General features: G+C 40.8%; 1 protein-coding gene across 5 annotated transcripts in view; it reads right to left on the bottom strand.

The window, feature by feature from the left end:
* Nucleotides 1-19,572, bottom strand: part of PCTP (phosphatidylcholine transfer protein) — a 49,866-nt gene that overhangs the window by 10,225 nt on the left and 20,069 nt on the right. For 3 of the 5 annotated variants that reach the window (XM_047757305.1, XM_047757303.1, XM_047757304.1), the window contains exons 4-5: nucleotides 16,947-17,118; nucleotides 15,753-15,820 (exon numbers count right to left, since the gene is read on the bottom strand). In XM_047757305.1, the coding sequence (XP_047613261.1) occupies nucleotides 15,753-15,820; nucleotides 16,947-17,118 (240 nt within the window). Of the gene's footprint in view, nucleotides 1-6,282; nucleotides 7,524-15,752; nucleotides 15,821-16,946; nucleotides 17,119-19,572 lie in introns of those variants that run through there. The other 2 variants (XM_047757302.1, XM_047757306.1) reach the window with 1 other exon arrangement.

Genomic DNA, 19,572 nt, shown 5'->3' with positions numbered 1-19,572 from the left:
CAGATTAAAATGCAGGAAGTTTCCATTGTTTTTGTAGCACTGTTCCTCTGTCCCTGTAAACTACTTTTTCTTTTTAACTAAGGATTATCCTTAGTGATATGTATCCTTACATGAATTTGGAAAATATTTGAGTTAGTCTCTGTATTTCTGACAGTACATGGTTTATATAATGCTTGTTCACTTTTAAGCTAATTAAATAGAGCCTTTAAAAATAATTCTGGAAATACTATTCAGTGGTACAAAAAAATCACTATCTATATCATACCGATATAAGTATACAAAAATATACAGACAGAGGCAAACAGAGACCTTAGCTATCATTAAAATATTTTAGCCATGAAACAGATGTGATAATATGAAACTCATTAATTTGGAAAAGAACAGTTATGTCCATTGTGTTTCTGGCAGATGGAATAAATTAAGGTTACCTGATCTGACAGTTTTATTAGTAAAAGAGACATTTAAGATTTTTCATAGTCTTAATTTTTCAAAATAGCTTCTTTCCTCCTTTTCATAAGAATTATCTTTCGTCCTAAAGAAAACTATGTAGACTGTATGCAGATGACATGATACTATGTAGAGAAAACCCTATCAGTTCAAAAACTACTTTAACTGATCAAGAAATTCAGCAAAGTAGCAGGGTATAAGATTAACATTCATAAATCAGTCACATTTCTGTATACTAACAATGAAATATTAGAAAAGGAATACAAAAATACAATAACTTTTAAAATTGCACCCAAAAATGTCAAATACCTCGGAATACACCTGACCAAGGGGGTAAAGCACTTATTTGGCAAGAACTATAAAACATTAATCAAGGAAATTAAAGAAGATCATAAGAAATGGAAAAATATTCCATGCTCCTGGGTTGGAAAGATTAATATTGTAAAAATGGCCATACTACCCAAAGCAATCTACAGATTCAATGTAATCCCTCTCAAATTACCCATGACATTTTTCACAGATCTTGAACAAACATTCCAAAAATTTATAGGGAGCCACAAAAGACCCAGAATTGTCAAAGCAATTCTGAGAAACAAAAACCAAGTAGAAGGCATAACTCTCCCAGACTTCAGGCAATATTACAAATACACAGTCATTAAGACAGTGTGGTACTGGTGCTGAAACAGACGTATAGACCAATGGAAGAGAATAGAGAACACAGAAAGAAACCCTGACACCTATGGTCAATTAATCTTTGACAAAGGAGGCAAGAACATAAAATGGGAAAAAGACAGTCTTTTCAGCAAGAGTTGCTGGCAAACATAGACAGTTGCATGCAAATTGATGAAACTGGAACACACCCTCACACCAGGCACGAAAATAACCTCAAAATGGCTGAAAGACTTAAATATAAGACAAGACACCATCAAACCCCTGGAAGAGACATAGGCAAAACATTCTCTGACATCAACCTTACAAATGTTTCTCAGGTCAGTCTCCCAAAGCAACAGAAATAAAAGCAAAAATAAACCAATGGGACCTAAGCAAACTGACAAGCTTTTGCACATCAAAGAAAACCAAAAAGAAAACAGAAAGACAACTTACAGAATGGGAGAAAATAGCCTCAAAGATGCAACTGACAAGGGCTTCATCTCTAGAACATACAAACAACTTCTACAACTCAACAGCAAAAAAACCAACAACCCAATGGAAAAATGGGCAAAAGACCTGAAGAGACATCTCTCCAAGGAAGATATACAGATGGCCAACAAAGCACATGAAAAAATGCCCAACATCTCTGATTATCAGAGAAATGCAAATCAAAACTACCATGAGATACCACCTCATACCAGTCAGAATGGCCATCACTAATAAGTCCACAAATAACAAGTGCTAGAGGGGTTGTGGAGAAAAGGGAACCCTCCTGCACTGTTTGGGGGAATGTAAGCTGGTACGACCACTATGGAGAAGAGTATGTAGGTACCTTAGAAAACTATACATAGAACTACCATATGACCCTGCAATCCCACTCTTGGGCATATATCCGGACAAAACTTTCCTTGAAAAAGACATGCACCCTCATGTTCATTGCAGCTCTATTCACAATAGCCAAGACATGGAAACAACCCAAATGTCCATCAACAGACGATTGGATTAGGAAGATGTGGTATATATACACAATGGAATACTACTCAGCCATAAAAAAGAATGAAATAATGCCATTTGCAGCAACATGGATGGAGCTAGAGACTCTCATCCTGAGTGAAGTAAGTCACAAAAAGAAAGACAAATACCATATGATACCACTTATATCTGGAATCTAATATGTGGCACAAATGAAAGTTTCCACAGAAAACAAAATCATGGACTTGGAGAATAGTCTTGTGGTTGCCTGGCTGAAGGGGGAGGGAGTGGGATGGATTGTGAGCTTGGGGTTAATAGATGCAAACTATTGCTTTTAGAATGGATTTACAATGAGGTCCTTCTGTATAGTACTGGGAACTATGTCTAGTCACTTATGACAGAGCATGATAATGTGAAGAAAAAGAATGTATACATGTGTGGGTAACTGGGTCACCAGGCTGTACAGAAGAAAAACAATTGTATTAGGGAATTAAGAATTAAAAAAAAAGAAAAAATAGGAAAACTATGTGGAATGTTTTCATCTGAAAGGAAAGAATGTAAGTTGCACTAAGGGCTTTTCTTTTTTTTTGTCTTTTTAGGGCATATGGAAGTTCCCAGGCTAGGGGTCAAATAGTGAGCTGTAGCTGTCAGTGCCACCCTATGCCATAGCCACAGCAATGCCAAATCAAAGCTGCATCTGCTACCCAGACCAGAGCTTGTGGCAATGCAGGATCCTTAACCAACTGAGCTAGGTCAGGGATCAAACCTGAGACCTCATGGATACTAGTTGGGTTCGTTACTGCTGAGGCACAATGGAAACTCCACACCAAGGACATTTATTTCTTAAGACTAGAACTTAATGTGTTCTCTGAGACTCTCTTAATGTGATATGAAAAGCATACATTTGGAAATTGATAGAAAGAATAAGTGGCCTTTGAATTATTTCTAGAGGCTAATTTCTGTTTTTATAAAGTGTTGATTTGTAAGACAAGTACAGTTATCGTTAATTCCTCAAAGAAATGTGTGGTAACCTGAATGATAGAGATGCTGCCGCATCTATCCAACTACATTATCTTCCTTCTCTATATTTACATGAGGGAGAATATCTTCAACGAACACAGAAATCAAATATTTCTATGTTCTAGATTTAGAGCTGTGTGTCTATGGAGTTTTTGAGTAAGTCCATCCACTAGGGCTACAGAGGGTTTTTTGTTTTGTTTTTTGTTTTATTCATTTGTTTTTTACATATTACATAACATGTAATATATTCTCAATTATATATATATATATAGTATAGTTTCATTGTGTGTATATATATATATATATATATATTGTATAGTCTCATTGTATAGTTTCATTTTATCTTAGCAAAGAAGGTCTTTAAAACATTTTCCATCAGGCTCTCAATACCAATAACTGTTCATTCCCTAAGGGAAGGATTTGTTCACCTTTGTGAACTGCACTGCCTAGCACTGAACTTGGCATATCATGTAGAAAACTTGCAAAGGTCACTCACATAACATTCTATGTAGTTGTTCTTCCATTTCTATGTCTATAAAATGGAGCACACATTATGTGTATCCAAGCACATATACATAAAAATATAAGTAAGTTAGCAATATAAATAATTTTTCTGAAGTTCTCTCCTTTGGTTGGTTCTAAAATCTGAGAACCTAAACAAAGAATGTGTTTCTGTATTATGTACCATAATATGTAATATATTCTCAATTATATATATATATATATATATATATATATACACACACACACACATATATATATATATATTCCTCCTTATAGTTGGGGAAGAGTATGGAAAAAGACACTTTGGGGAAAATGGATCTGCTTACATTTTTATGTCCTTCCCTTTCCTCTGCCACTTCTGGCTTTTGTAACAGCTCTGCTCTGATGGGCTATGTGATGTGGTCACACTGGAGGGCATGTTGACAACAGCATTTACCAGGAGAAATGGGGGCCATATGCATGGTGGTTTCTGGATCCATTTTTTCCTCCAGTTAAATTTCAGAGGCTGATACTCCACCTTCAAAACAAGGTTTGAGTGTGGCTACTCAGCATGCTGGCTAACACTGGGGAGGATTCAGACTGACAAGGCATAGAGCACCTTGGGGAGCACCCCCATGGGGATGCTGAAAGGATGCTGGGGATCATGGAGAACCGTGGGGAAAATGAACGGCTGTTAGGAATGAATATGTATTTTCAGGTCACTGCTCAGATTAAAATCCTTCAAACCTTACTGGTGTTCTGGGTATAATGTCCAAAGTCCCTTCCATAGCTCTCAAGATCTCCCACAGCCTGACTGCCTACCTCTTTCTTCAGCCACAGGTGAGATGCTTTCCTTTACCTTTATTGCCCAGACATCCTGACCTTTGGTAGTTCCTCAGATCTGACTGGGGTTTTATGACTTGACTGAGGGGTTTTACAGAAATGGTTCTTTTCATTGTGGCTCAGTTTTCTTCCCCAACCTTCATCCAGCCAACTCCAACAGGCTCTGCCTGACCCCTCAAACTTTGCTAGTGCTCCCAGGTTTAGACTCTAGCACCCTTCACTTCCCCTTTGTCACAACTCGTCACCCTTTCAACAGCTTGTCCACTGTGTCCCCTTCGCTAGATCATAAGCTTCTTGAGGGCAGACACAAAATCTATCTCACTCACCCCAGAACTGCTATGCCCATCCCCTTGCCAGACAGACACCAGACCCTTGAGAAATATCTGCTAATTGAACACACATCCCAAAGCTTTTAAAGATAATTCTCTGAACCAACCAGATGGTATTACTAGAAACATGAGAACTGAATGGGCTCTCCAGCTTCCTGTCTCTCCTACCCAGCTGGGAATCAGGCCCTCTGAAAGGCAGGCATTACAGATGGGGATTCTGATGAGGAATCTCAGCCAGGGAACTATGACCACACTTTCAAGGAAAAAGACCCCCTGCTGGAATTCCTAGCTTACAAGGTGTTCTTAAGCTTTAAATTGTTATGCAGCAAGAATTATTTGCCTGTGGAAAAAAATTAGCACTGATGGTAGTGTTATTTTTGTCAAAAAAATCCTGAAATCCTGACTAATCTCAGCTGGACTCAACTACACTGCACCATTTCCTAATACTAAAGCATAACCCATAACAAGTCCAGCAGATCCACCCCTTAATAAACAAAGGACATGTTCTTTCAAAGAAAGCCCAATGGGAACCTGATGAATCTAGAACCCCTAAAAATGATGACTCAGAGAAATGATTGGGCTTAAATTAAATTAAATTATCAAATATTAAAGTAATACTTAAAGTAATCAAATCAAACCTCTGTATCTGGATGAGTTTAGCCTTCTAGGTATGTGTCATTTGGTCCATCATCTCAAAGCCATTAGAGTCACTCATTTAGTTGCTATTGGAGGCATAGTTACACTCCCTTAGGAGCCAGTAATCAAAGTGAAAGAAGGATTTCTATCCAAAATGAACTTATTGTCTAATGATACTTTCATGATAAGTTTATAAAGTATTCGCTTATTTGCAAAATTCCATCCATCTGACCACAGTGATTGGGGCAGGAACGGACACATGAGTTAGAGGGAGACATGGTTTGGGGGATGGTTTGGGACGAACTAGAAAGAAATACTGTCTTTTTTTGACTTGGCATGAGCCTAGGGAGATGCAGATCTACATTTGCTTTTAGCAGCAATCCTGCCACCAAAGCTCAACATCAAAGAAACTTGAAAAAGAAGAGAGGTCATTCCTACTGTCAATTTTAGCACCTGTATCAACCCCTACCTGAGACCAGCCTATACCTGGCCTTGCATGTAAGTGAGGCTCAAATTCCTTTTGGGGGTTTGTTTTGTTTTGTTTTTAGGGCCACACCCATGGCATATGGTAGTTCCCAGGCTAGGGGTCAAATCAGAGCTGCAGCTTCCAGCCTACATCATAGCCACAGCAATGCAGGATCTGAGCCATGTCTGCAACCTACATCATAGCTCATGGCAATGTCAGATACTTATCCCACTGAGCCAGGCCAGGAATTGAATCCTCATCCTCATGGTTTCCAGTTGGGTTTGTTACCACTGAGCCACAACGGGAACTCCCTAAAATTCCTTTTTATGTTCAAGTCCATGAGGTAGGTTGGATATGGCTTACAAGCCAAAGATACCTAACAGGCTCAATCTCACAGAAGGGAGAATGTAGGAAGGAGAAGGCAGACAGGACAAGTATAAGTCACTTGGTATTTATTTGGTATTCAACACACTTCTCTTTCCAGAGAGAAAACATGCAGTTTGAGGTATCCCACTTTAAAAATCCCCTGCTTCCAGCTTTATATTCTGAATTTCTATGCCCATTAATCAAGGTTAGGCACTGTCAAGCAGTTAAAATTTTTCCCTGAGATCATAAGATAGTGCCTTTGGCCACTGAATATCTGTCCTCTAAAATTCAAGAGAAAAGTAGGACACGGGAAGCCTCCTGGTGGTGGAAGAGGCAGGTAACTTATGTAGGATTCCTGAGAAAAGGTGCAGAGTCAACCACACCACTAATTGATATTTCCCTGGATGTGAATGATTATCCCTTCAACATCCCCAACATTCTAGAAGGGAAATTCACTTATTCCATAATAAAGAATCTTTATCTCAATGCTGTGTGCAAAGCAGGTTGGCTTCTGCTAAGAGCCAGAGCTGTATTGATGCCTCAGTGTCCAGTAAAATACAGAACTAGTGAGGTACAGACAACTTCCTGCAGTGGCATATGGGAGAGAAAAAAAATCCAGATACAGATGAAGAGAAAAAACTGCTGTCACACTATGCACTAAGTGAGGCCGGCAATGTTTTTCAAGATGGTTTGAAATTTAAAAAGTTCATGAACCTCCGCAAGTAGGAATGAAGAGAGATTTAGTGGGATCGTCTAGATTCCCAAGCAAATCAAGTCAGCAAAGCAGAAGGCAAATGGGCATCCGCATTATGTCTCCAAGTTTAGGTGCCCTGAGAGTCAGCTCTGAAGGAAAGGCAGAAAATCACCCTCCTGGGTTGCAAGAAACCACATGTGGAAAGGAGCCAGCTTGCAGGGATCAGTCACTCTCAGGGGTTGTTGTCTTCCTGCAGCCAACATCCCCCTAGAATGGCACTATGCACCCTAGAGAGGACTTCCCTTCTTAAAAATAAACAAGCAAGGGTTCCCCTAATCTGACCCATGTTCAACAGTGGAAGGAGGCAGCTAGTACAGGAGTTGGGGGAGTGGGAAAGAGAGCTGGGGGTCAGGCAAGCATGCTCAGGAAAAAGGTGCTGGAGAGTGTGCAGGCCTCTGAGGACAGAAAAGTGAAAAGCAGGCTGAGCTTCAGTAGTCGTGGCACTTCCAGAGACATCATTCCATGGACGCAGGGCTCCCCACTCCCTCTCTTAGGTTTTCTTGCGATAGTTCTGACAGGCTTTCGACATGTCTTTCAAGAAGTTAGGAACTCCACTCTGCAAAGGAAAGGAAACTGTCAGTTCTACGTCCTCACAGTGATTACTCCTGATTCTTCAGGGATGTGGCAGAGGTAAAGGAAGATGGCTTTGAGAATAAGAAATATGACAATAGAGGGGATAAGATGGCAGATTAGGAGGACTGGAGCTCAACTTCTCTCCTAAAAATAACAAAATTACAACCAAATGTTGAGCAACCTTCAACCAAATGGTCTGGAAACTTTCAAAAAGATATCCTACTACAGAAGACAAAGACGAGGCCACATCAAGAGGTAGGAGGGGTGATTACATGATATAAGCAACTCCATACATCCTGGGTGGGAAGCCCCACAGACTGGAAAGTAACTGTATCACAGAGACTCACCTACAGGAGTTGAGAGTTCTGAGCCCCACATCAAGTTGCCATGCCTGGGAATCTGGCATTGGAAGAAAGAGCCCCGGGAGCATCTGGCATTAAAGCCAGTGGGGTTTGTGCACAGGAGCTCCATGGGACTGGGGGAAACAGAGACTCCATTCTTAAAAGGCACACAGAGACTTTCATGTGCACTGGGTCCCAGGGCAAAGCAGAGGCTGCATAGGAATCTGGGTCAGACCTGACTGCAGTTCTTGGAGGATCTCCTGGGAAAATAGGGGGTGACTATGGCACATTGTGGGGGAAGGACATTGGAGGCAAATCTCTCAGGAGTATTCATCAGCATGCATTTCTCTGGAGGTGGCCATTTTGGGAAAATCTGGTCCCACCTATCAGCACTGAGAAGCCCCACACCAAACAACAATCCTGGTGAGATCAGAGCCCTGCCCATCAGTAAACAGGCTGCATAAAGACCCCTAGGCACACAGCTACCTCTAATCTCACCCAGGAACAAAGCCCTACCCACCAGGGGGATAGGAATCAGCCCCACCTACCAGTGGGCAGGCACCAGTCCCTCCCATTGGAAGCCTATAGCAAGCCCCCGAACCAATGGGGATGGCGGGGGAAGACAGACATCAGAAGTAAGAAAGGTTACAAGTCTATTGTCTGCAAAAAGGAGACCACACCAAAAACTTTAAAAAATGAAAAGGCACAGAACTATAACTCAGATAAGGGAGAAAGCAAAACCTCAGAAAAAACAGCTAAGTGATCTGGAGATTCTCAGCCTTCAAGAAAAAGACTTTAGACTGATGATGCTGAAGATGATGCAAGACATTGGAAATAAACTGGAGGCAAAGATGGATAATTTCCAGGAAACAGTGAGCAAAAAAAATACAAGATTTAAGATTTAAGCAAGCAGAGATGCAAAATATGATAAATAAAATATTCATTAGATATAAAAAATAAAATATTTTTGAAATAAAAAACTCATTAGAATCAGCAAAGAGCAGAATACAAGAGGCACAAGAATGAACAAGTGAGGTGGAGGACAGACTAGTGGAAATCACTGATGTGGAACAGAAAAGAGAGAAAAGATTGAAAACAAATGAAGAGAGTTTCAGAGAACTCTGGGACGACATTAAACACACCAACATCCACATTATAGGGGTGCCAGAAGGAGAAGAGAGAGAGAAAGGGACAAAAAAAATATTTGAAGAGATAATAGCCAAAAACTTCCGTAACATGGGAAAGGAACCACTCACCCAAATTCAGGAAGCACATTGAGTGCCATATAAAATAAACCCAAGGAGGAGTTCCCATCGTGGCGCAGTGGTTAACGAATCCGACTAGGAACCATGCCCTTGCTCAGTGGGTTAACGATCCGGCATTGCCGTGAGCTGTGGTGTAGGTTGTAGACGCGGCTCGGATCCCGTGTTGCTGTGGCTCTGGCGTAGGCCTGTGGCTACATCTCCGATTCAACCCCTAGCCTGGGAACCTCCATATGCCGAGGGAGCGGCCCAAGAAATAGCAACAACAACAACAATAACAACAACAAAAAAAGACAAAAAAATGAAATAAAATAAAATAAACCCAAGGAGGAACACCTTGAGACACACATTGTTCCAACTGACCAAAATTAAAGACAAAGAGAAAATATTGAAAGCATCTAGGGAAAAAAAACAAATAACACACAAGGGAACCCCAATAAGGTTATCGGCATATTTTTCAGCAGAAACTCTGCAGGCCAGAAGGGAGTGGCATGATATACTTAATGTGATGAAAGGAAAAAACCTCCAGCCAAGATTATTTTACCAGGAAGGCTCTCATTCAGATTTTAAGGAGAAATCAAAAGCTTTACACATAAGCAAAAGCTGAGAGAATTCAGCAACACTAAACCAGCTTTACAACAAATACTAAAGGAACTTCTCTAGGCAGAAAAGAAAAGGTTGCAACCAGAATCAAAAATACCACAAATGACAAGGCTCACCAGTAAAGGAATATATATATATACAATAAAGATATGAAATCATCCACACACAATTATGCCACCAAAATCAGAAATCATGGGAAGAGAAGGGTACGAATGCAGGGCACTGGAGAGGCACTTGAAATTAGGAGACCAACAACCTAAAACAATCTCATATATATATATATATATATATATATATATATATATATATATATATATAGACACTTATACCAAAACTTCAGAGTAACTGCAAATCAAAAATCTACAATTGATACACAAACACATAAGAAAAGTCAACTCAAATACAACACTAAAGATAGTCATCAAACTAGAAGAGGAGAGAACAAGAGAAGAAGCAAAGAAAAAAGTGCAATGAGAACAAATCCAAAGCAACTAATAACATGGCAATAAGAACATACATATTAATAATTACCTTAAATTTTAATGGACTAAATACCCCAACCAAAAGACATAGCCTAGCTGAATAGATACAAAAACAAGACCCATATATATGCTGTCTTCACGAGACCCACTTCACTTCTAGGGACACGTACAAATTGAAAGTGAGAGAATGGAAGAAAATACTCCATGCAAACAGGAATCAAATGAAAGCTCAGTTTCACAGTTAAAAAAAAAAAAGAAAAAAAGAAAGCTCAGTAGCAATTCTTATATCAGAAAAAATAGACTTTAAAATGAAGAATATTTTAAGAGACAAGGACGGTCACTACATAATGATCAAAGGATCAATCCAAGAAGAAGATATAACAATTTTAAATATCTATGAACTCAACATAGGTTCACCACAATATATAAGGCAACTGCTAACAACCTTAAAAGTACAAATCAACAATAACACAATAATAGTGGGGGAATTTAACACCCCACTTATAGCAATGGACAGATCATCCAGATGAAACATCAATAGGGAAACAGAGGCCCTGAATGAAGCATTAGACCAGATGAACTTAGTAGATATTTATAGGACATTCCATCCAAAAGCAACAGAATACACATTCTTCTCAAGTCCACATGGAACATTCTCTAAGATTGATCACATCCTGGGCAACAAATCAAGCCTTGGTAACTTTAAGAAAATTGAAAGTATGTCAAGCATCTTTTCCAACCACAATGCTATATGACTGGAAATCAACAACAAGAAAAAAACTGCAAAAAAACACAAACACATGGAGACTAAACAACATGCTACTAAACAACCAATGGATCACTGAAGAAATCAAAGATGAAATTAAAAAATACCTAGAAGCAAATGACAACAAAGATACAAAATTCCAAAACCTATGGGATGCAGCAAAAGCTATTCTAAGAGGAAAGTTTATAGCAATACAAGCCTACCTCATGAAACAAGAAAAAGCTCAAATAAACAAGCTAACTTTACATCTAAAGCAGCTAGAGAGAGAAGAACAGACAAGACCTAAAGTTAGTAGAAGGAAAGAAATCATAAAGATGGGAACAGAAATCAATGAAATAGAAATGAAGATAACCGTAGAAAAGATCAATGAAACAAAAAGCTGGTTCTTTGAAAAGATCAGCAAAATTGATAAACCCTTAGCCAGACTTAATGAGAAAAAAAGAGAGGACTCAAATCAATAAAATTAGAAATGAAAAAGGGGAAGTAACAACAGACATCACAGAAATACAAAGGATCATAAGAGACTACTATATGTAAATATACACCAAAACAGAAAACCTAGAAGAAATGGACAAATTCTTAGAAAAGCACAATCTTACAGACTAAACCAGGATGAAATGTAAAAGATGAATGGACCAATTACAAGTATTGAGATTGAAACCATGATGAAAAAACTTCCTAGAAACAAAAGTCCAGGACCAGAGGGCTTCACAGGCGAATTCTATCAAACATTTAGAGAAGCACTAACACCTGCCCTCCTGAAACTATTCCAAAAAATTGTAGAGGGAGGGACACTCCCAACTCATTTTATGAGGGCACCATCACTCTGATACCAAAACCAGACAAAGATACCACAAAAAAAGAAAATTACAGGCCACTTTCACTAATGAACATAGATGCAAAAATCCTCAACAAAATACTAGAAAACCAACAATATATTAAAAGGATTGTACATCATCATCAAGTGGGATTTATCCCAGTGACGCAAGGATTTTTCAATATCCACAAATCCATCACTGTGATACACCACATTAACAAACTGAAGAATAAAATCCATATGATCCTCTCAATAGATTCAGAAAAAGCCTTTGACAAAATCAAACACCCATTTCTGATAAAAACTCTTCAGAAAGTGGGCATAGAGGGAATCTACCTCACCATAATAAAGGCCATATATGACAATCCCAGAGCTAACATCATTCTCAATGGTGAAAAACTGAAAGAATTCCCAGTGAGATCAGGAACAAGACAAGGATGTCTGCTCTCACCACTACTATTCAACAAAGTTTTGGAAGTCATAGCCACAGAAATCATAGAAGTAAAAGAAATAAAAGGAATCCAAATTGGAAAGGAAGAAGTACAATTATCACTTTTTGTGGATGACATGATACTATACCTATAGAATCCCAAAGACTCTACCAGAAAACTGTTAGAGCTCATCAATGTATTTGGCAAAGTTGCAGGATACAAAATTAATAAACAGAAATTGACTGCATTTCTATATATACACAATTAAAGATCAGAAAGAGAAATCAGGGAAGCAGTCCATTTACCATCACATCCAAAAGAATAAAATACTTAGGAATAAATCTACCTAAAGAGACAAAAGACCTTTACTCTGAAAACTATGACATTGATGAAAGAAATCAAATATGACACAAACAGATGGAAAGACATACCATGCTCTTGGATTGGAAGAGTCAATATTATCAAAATGACTATACTACCCAAGATAATCTACAGATTCAATGTGATCCCTATCACATTATCAAGGACATTTTTCACAGAACTCAAAATATTTTAAAATTTGTTTGGAAGCACAAGAGACCCAGAATAGCCAAAGACATCCTGAAAAAGAAAAATGGAGCTGGAGGAATCAGGCTCCCTGACTTAAGACTATACTACAAAGCTACAGTCATCAAAACCATATGGTATTGGCACAAAGACAGAATTATAGATCAGTGGAACAGGATAGAAAGCCCAGAATTAAACCCAGGCACCTACAGCCAATTCATCTATGACAAAGGAGGCAAGAATATACAATGGAGAAAAGACAGCTTGTTCAATAAGTGGTGCTGGGAAAACTGGATAGCCACATGGAAAAGAATGAAATTAGAACACTTCCTAACACCATACACAAAAATAAACTCAAAATGGATTAAAGACCTAGATATAAGACCAGACACTATAAAACCCTTAGAGGAAAACATAGGCCAAACATTCTCTGACATAAATGACAGCAACATCTTCTGAGATCCACCTCTTAGAGTATTGACAGTAAAAACAAAAATAAATAAATGGGGCCTAATCAAACTTAAAAGTTTCTTCACAGCAAAGGAAACCCTAAACAAAATGAAAAGACAGAATCAGAGAAAAATATTTACAAATGAATCAACTGACAAGGGATTGATCTCCAAAATTTATAAACACCTCCTGCAGCTCAATACCCAAAACAAACAAACAAACAAAAAACATCAAAAAATGGGCAGAAGATCTAAACAGACAATTCTACAAAGAAGACATACGGATGGCCAAAAAAACACATGGAAAGATGTTCAACATCATTCATCATTAGAGAAATGCAAATCAAAACCACAATGAGGTACCACCTTACTCCAGCCAGAATGGTCATCATCAAAAAGTCTACAAGCAATAAGTGCTGGAGAGGGTGTGGAGAAAAAGGAACCCTATTACACTGTCGGTGGGATTGTAAATTGGTGCAACCACTGTGGAAAACAGTATGGAGATTCCTTTGATCCAGCAATCCCACTCCTGGGCATCTATCCAGAGAAAACCATGACTAGAAAAGACACATGTATTCCAATGTTCATTGCAGCACTATTTGCAATAGCCAAGAAATGGAAACTACCAAAATGTCCATCGACAGAGGAGTGGCTAAAGATGTGGTACATATACACAATGGAATATTACTCAGCCATTAAAAGGAAAGAAATAACGGTATTTGCAGCAACATGGATGGACCTAGAAATTATCATGCTAAGTGAAGTCAGAAAATGAGACACCAGTATCAAATGCTATCACTTACATGTGGAATCTGAAAAAAGGACACAATGAACTTCTTTGCAGAATAGATACTGACTCACAGACTTTGAAAAACTTATGGTTTCCAAATGAGAGAGGTGGAGGGGTGAGGGGAGGTGCTGGGGGTTTGGGATGAAAGTGCTATAAAATTGGGTTGTGATGATCATTGTATAACTATAAATGTAATAAATTCATTGAGTAATATAAAAAATAAACTTAATAAAATTATCAGATAAGGAAAAAAAAAAGAAATATGACAATAGAGCCCTGACCAGATTTCAACAGAACATTGCCACAGATGATGACAAAAGGGAAGACAGAAAGACACAGGGCGACACAATAAGGCTAGACAGCAAGGGCCACTGTTGGAGGATATTGTTGCATAGTCTAGCTTTTGCTAATAAAAAGCTAAGGTATGAGATTCTCTAGTTCCATCCATGTTGCTGCAAATGGCATTATGTCATTCTTTTTTATGGCTGAGTAGTATTCCATTGTGTATATATACCACCTCTTCCGAATCCAATCATCTGTCGATGGACATTTGGGTTTTTTCCATGTCCTGGCTATTGTGAATAGTGCTGCAATGAACATGCGGGTGCACGTGTCTCTTTTAAGTAGAGTTTTGTCCGAATAGATGCCCAAGAGTGGGATTGCGGGGTCATATGGAAGTTCAGAAAGACAAAGACAAATACCATATATATCACTTATAACTGGAATCTAATATCCAGCACAAATGAACATCTCCTCAGAAAAGAAAATCATGGACTTGGAGAAGAGACTTGTGGCTGCCTGATGGGAGGGGGAGGGAGTGGGAGGGATCGGGAGCTTGGGCTTATCAGACACAACTTAGAATAGATTTACAAGGAGATCCTGCTGAATAGCATTGAGAACTTTGTCTAGATACTCATGTTGCAACAGAAGAAAGGGTGGGGGGAAAATGTAATTGTAATGTATACATGTAAGGATAACCTGACCCCCTTGCTGTACAGTGGGAAAATTAAAAAAAATTATAATAAAAAAAAAAGCTAAGGTATTTTTGAGACAAAATTTTTTGAAAACAAAAACAAACCAACACAAAATAAACAGGAAGTGGGATTGGGCCGGGCTGTGGGATTCTTCCAAACAAATGGAAGGATTTGCTTTACAGAATTAGGAAATGGTAAGGATCAGGGCTAGAGGCATGTATGTCACCCTTTAGTTGGCACTGAGCATTGCCCAAGACTTTCTCCAAATGTTGTCTCACTTACTCCTTCGTGGCAGGGTGGGAATATCCATCTCCATTTCTAAAAGGGAAAAAATTGATGGCCTCCCTAGATTACACTCAGAAGCAGGTCCAGGATTCAAAACACCATGTGTCTGACACAAAGCCTATGTGCTTTTTCACCCTCCCAAGGAACCTGGTGAGCCATCCAGGGGGAAAGCAAGACCACACAAAGCAGGTTGAATGGTCACCATAGCCTGAGGTTCCAGAGAGTGATCCTAACAGAGTCTAGGGACTGGCATTCTGGCTAAAGATTCTTTGTTTTTGGTCCCAGCCTTCATCCCGGGTGTTGGCAACCCCAGTCCTAACCACAGTCACTCAACCAAGCTGCTTCATAAAAGAGCCTCATTAGGCCTGAGACAGCGCCTGTCTTCAACCTGACAGCCCCCCTGGGTTAAATCAACATATATCAAACACAATTCCCCCACCCTCCACCCCGCCTCCTGGGAGCTCACCTTGGCAGCCCAGTTAATGAGCCAGGATGGAATTTGGCCACCGGGGTTATCGAAGTAACACATAAAAACTAGAGAGGGGAAAAAAGGGACAATTCAGAAGGAGGAAATGTGTTAGAAAAATACAGCAACAAACCCTGTAAACCTTCCACCTTTATATTCAGGCCCAGATAGTAAGGAGAGAGGTAACAGAATTCAAGTGGACTTTCCCCTCGGCCTTGCCTTACAGGAGTCTTATGTACAAACATTGTGGAAAACAGCCAAGTTAGGCACCTGGCAAGTGCTAGACATTTGGATATAGTCTCTCTATTTCTCTTATTAATTATCTTAGTCCTAAGGAGTTGATAAAACAAATCCCAGTTCATAAATAATAAAATGGAGACTCAGAAACGTGAGATGACACATTCAGGTGCCAGATCTAACACACGGCAGAACTAAGTTCAGATTTTGCCATAGCTACAGGGCCACATTCACACCAGTCCAGCAGGTGGCTGCACGGCCCACTCCCAGGTTTTGTCCTGCGGCTGGACCTCAAGGCAGGCATGTCCTGAGTCCCTAGGCTTTTGCTGAATAGGAGCTGCGTCCTCAGAGACGATCCTGCCAGCCCTCAGCCCAGCATGTACAGGACCAGTCTGCAATGAGTTTCTAAACCTTCTGGTCCACCTGGATGTTCTAATTCATCAGGAAAGTGCGAGAGTCAGTAAAGAATGGATTGACGTAAACATCCGTCTTGCATTCTTGCCCAGTTTCTGGAGGTGAACAGAGTCTCCCACATGTTGACTCCTTGTTCCTTTGTTTCTTACTTTTTTTTTTTGGTCTTTTTAGGGCCAAAAAGATGGCATATGGAGTTTCCTAGGCTACAGATCAAATCGGAGTAATAGCCCAATGGCCACCAGCCTATGACACAGCTTACAGCAATGCCAGATCCAAGCCACATCTGCAACCTATGCTGCAACTTGTGGCAATGCGGGATCCTTTAACCCCCTGAGCAAGGACAGGGATCGAACCCACATCCTCATGTGGATACTAGTTGGGTTCTTAACCCCGCTGATCCACAACAGGAACTCCGAGTCCTTGTTTCTTCTGCAGCAAGTCCAGTCTCTGACCTGAAGATGCATCCAGCATTCCACATGGTGCCCAGGGTGGCCTTCAAATGTGTGGCCCTGGCCAGTCCACCCACATGTGCCCTGTTTTTACCTTTGCTTCCCTTTTTGCCGTCACTCTGAATTGCCAGGCTTTGCTTGTACTGCTTCACCCGAATCACACCTGACTTCTCTGGAAACTGCAGCACAGAGGTGCTCCGGGCCAGGATCACAAGGATCTTCTTCCCTTCAAAGTCCAGCTCTCGCCGCTGCCGCACATAGACATACCACCCCAGTCAAGGCACAACATCAGGCCAGCATCTCAGATGGGCAGAAGGAAAGTCCACAAGCCAGAAACATAGGGAGGCGATTTTGTTCTTCTCACTTGGACTTTGCTCCCTCGCACTGTTGCTTCACCTCCTGCCCTGTCTGCCTGCCTGCCCTGCCAAACCGTGGTCCTCTCACCTGAGTATCTCATTTGAGAATATGCATTACTCCCCACCAGGGAATGTTTCCTTGCTGCTTTTCATTATGTGGGGAACCCACTCCTCCTTTCTCCAAGAAAGCAATGACATCCCAGAGGACTGGTCATTTATCAGCTGGGTGATCCCAGGTTGGTTATTCAACTTTTCGGAGACTCAGTTGCCCTATGCAGGAAAAGGAGTCGCACTGCCTGGCAGGTAGGTTTGGTGGGGGCACTGGAGAAAGACTAGAGCAGAATAAGCAGCCAGTAAACAATGGGACCATTTCTCTCTGTCCCTTACACGACCCCAAAGCCTGAACACTAACCTCTCTGCACAGAGGACGACCAGGCAAGGTTACTTACACCTGGCTGGCGATCAGAGGAAGACATAAATCCTGGGATACTCGGTAGGCAGATGTCCTCCCTAGTTCTGGTTCACCAAGAATAGCAAAGCCATTTCATCTCAGTAAACACTCTCAGAACAACCACTATGCCTACGGCACTATTATAGGGAGGTAATTTGACCCAAGATACAACAGGAGTCACTACTTATTGAGCCCTGACCATGTGCAAACATCATGTGCTTTACATTCAGCATCAGTACTGATCCTGAGCAAGTCCCTCAGTTTGGCCTAAGTACCCCATCACCCAGATGAGAAAACTGAGGCTCAGAGAAGTAAAGAAACTAACTTGCCAAAGATCCATAGCTCAGCTGAAGTGATAGAAGCTGAATATGAACCCAGATCTTTCCCTAAAACCCGGTGAGACTCTAATAGCTGCACAGGGCTCAACACTTTAATGTGTTCATGAGACTTTCCAATGGTTGAATTTTAGGTTTCACACTAGAAGGAATCGAGAGCTTAAAACAGTCCAAAAAAAATCACTCTAAGCATAACACAATTACACTTTCTACACCATCCACAGCCAGAGTTCCAGGCCACCTCAAAGTCTCTGCATTATCCACAGCAGCCTGCCCCTCCCCCAGGCACCCTGCAGGATGGTCTGTTGCCCCCAGTCTGTATATACTGATGAGTAAAGTTCTTAGAACAGTCAGGGAAGAAATGATGTTGCTTGGGCTCTGGATTTCCTCTCTCCCAAGACTTCCCACAGCTTGCTCAGCTCATGCAATAGACATCACCTGAAACTGAGGAAAAATTCAGTTGATGTGTTGGTTACCATTTGGCAGAGGTTTTTTTTTTTGTTTGTTTGTTTTGTTTTGTTTTTCCAAGTCTGCATCGGTGTGGCACATGGAAGTTCCCAGGCTAGGGGTTGAATCGGATCTGCCTCTGCAGCTGCTGTGCCTATGCCACAGCTACAGCAACATGGAATCGAGGCATGTGTGCGAAGTACATCACAGCTCAGGGCAATGCCAGATCCTTAACCCACTGAGTGGTGCCAGGGATCAAACCCACATCCTCATGGATACTGGCCGGGTTCGTTACTGTTAAGCCATGATGGGAACTCCCTTGGCAGAGCTCTTTGAAGGGTTAGAAGTTACAGGGTGCCACATAGCCTATGCCTGGAGAACCAGCAGTTCACTGAGGCCCAGAGAAGTGAAAGGTCTTTTCTAAGGTCACACAGCAAACCAAACCAGGAAATAAGCCCACACACAACTTGGGATCTTTCCCTCCAAAACTAATGTTCTTTTCCAATACACGGCTGTTTTCAAAAACTGAACAGCCTTTATTGGGGAGACATATGTGTATATACAATGACTAAGAAGCTCATTATGGGATTGTGTGGCATTGGAAAGCCAATGAAACCCAACTTCAAGGAGCCCAAGGTGCCACTCATGAGAACACAACTCCACAGTATCCCTGTGAGGTCAGAGAGGTGGGGTTGCCCTGGTCCAGGTCAACTTCTGTGGACACAGCTGGACCTGGGTCTACACCGACCTCTGCTGCCCACTAGTGGTGTGAACCTGAGGAGAACCTGAGCAAAGCGCTCCACTTCCTTGCCTCAGTTTTCTTCACATCTGATGGAGATGGTGGCACCTGCCCTGCAGAGTCATTGCCGGGATGAGAGAAAACCTCTCAACACCTAAGGGGTTAAGTAACCACAATTTGCTGAAATACAATCTAAATGTATACAAACTATCTAGCAGTCTGTGGTAATTGTGATCAGAAATAAATCCTTGTGGAGTTTATTCTCTAGGTGGGGCGAACACATAAACACAGCACACACACAAACAATACCCATAGGAGTCCCCTTGTGTCACAGTGGGTTGTGGATCTGATGTTGTAGCTGCAGTGGCTGGGGTCACTGCTATGACACAGGT

This window comes from Phacochoerus africanus, chromosome 14 (assembly GCF_016906955.1).
Source record: "Phacochoerus africanus isolate WHEZ1 chromosome 14, ROS_Pafr_v1, whole genome shotgun sequence".
Classification (NCBI taxonomy): domain Eukaryota; kingdom Metazoa; phylum Chordata; class Mammalia; order Artiodactyla; family Suidae; genus Phacochoerus; species Phacochoerus africanus.
The sequence above is the reverse complement of the archived record's forward strand: the minus strand, read 5'-3'. Positions and strand labels throughout refer to the sequence as shown.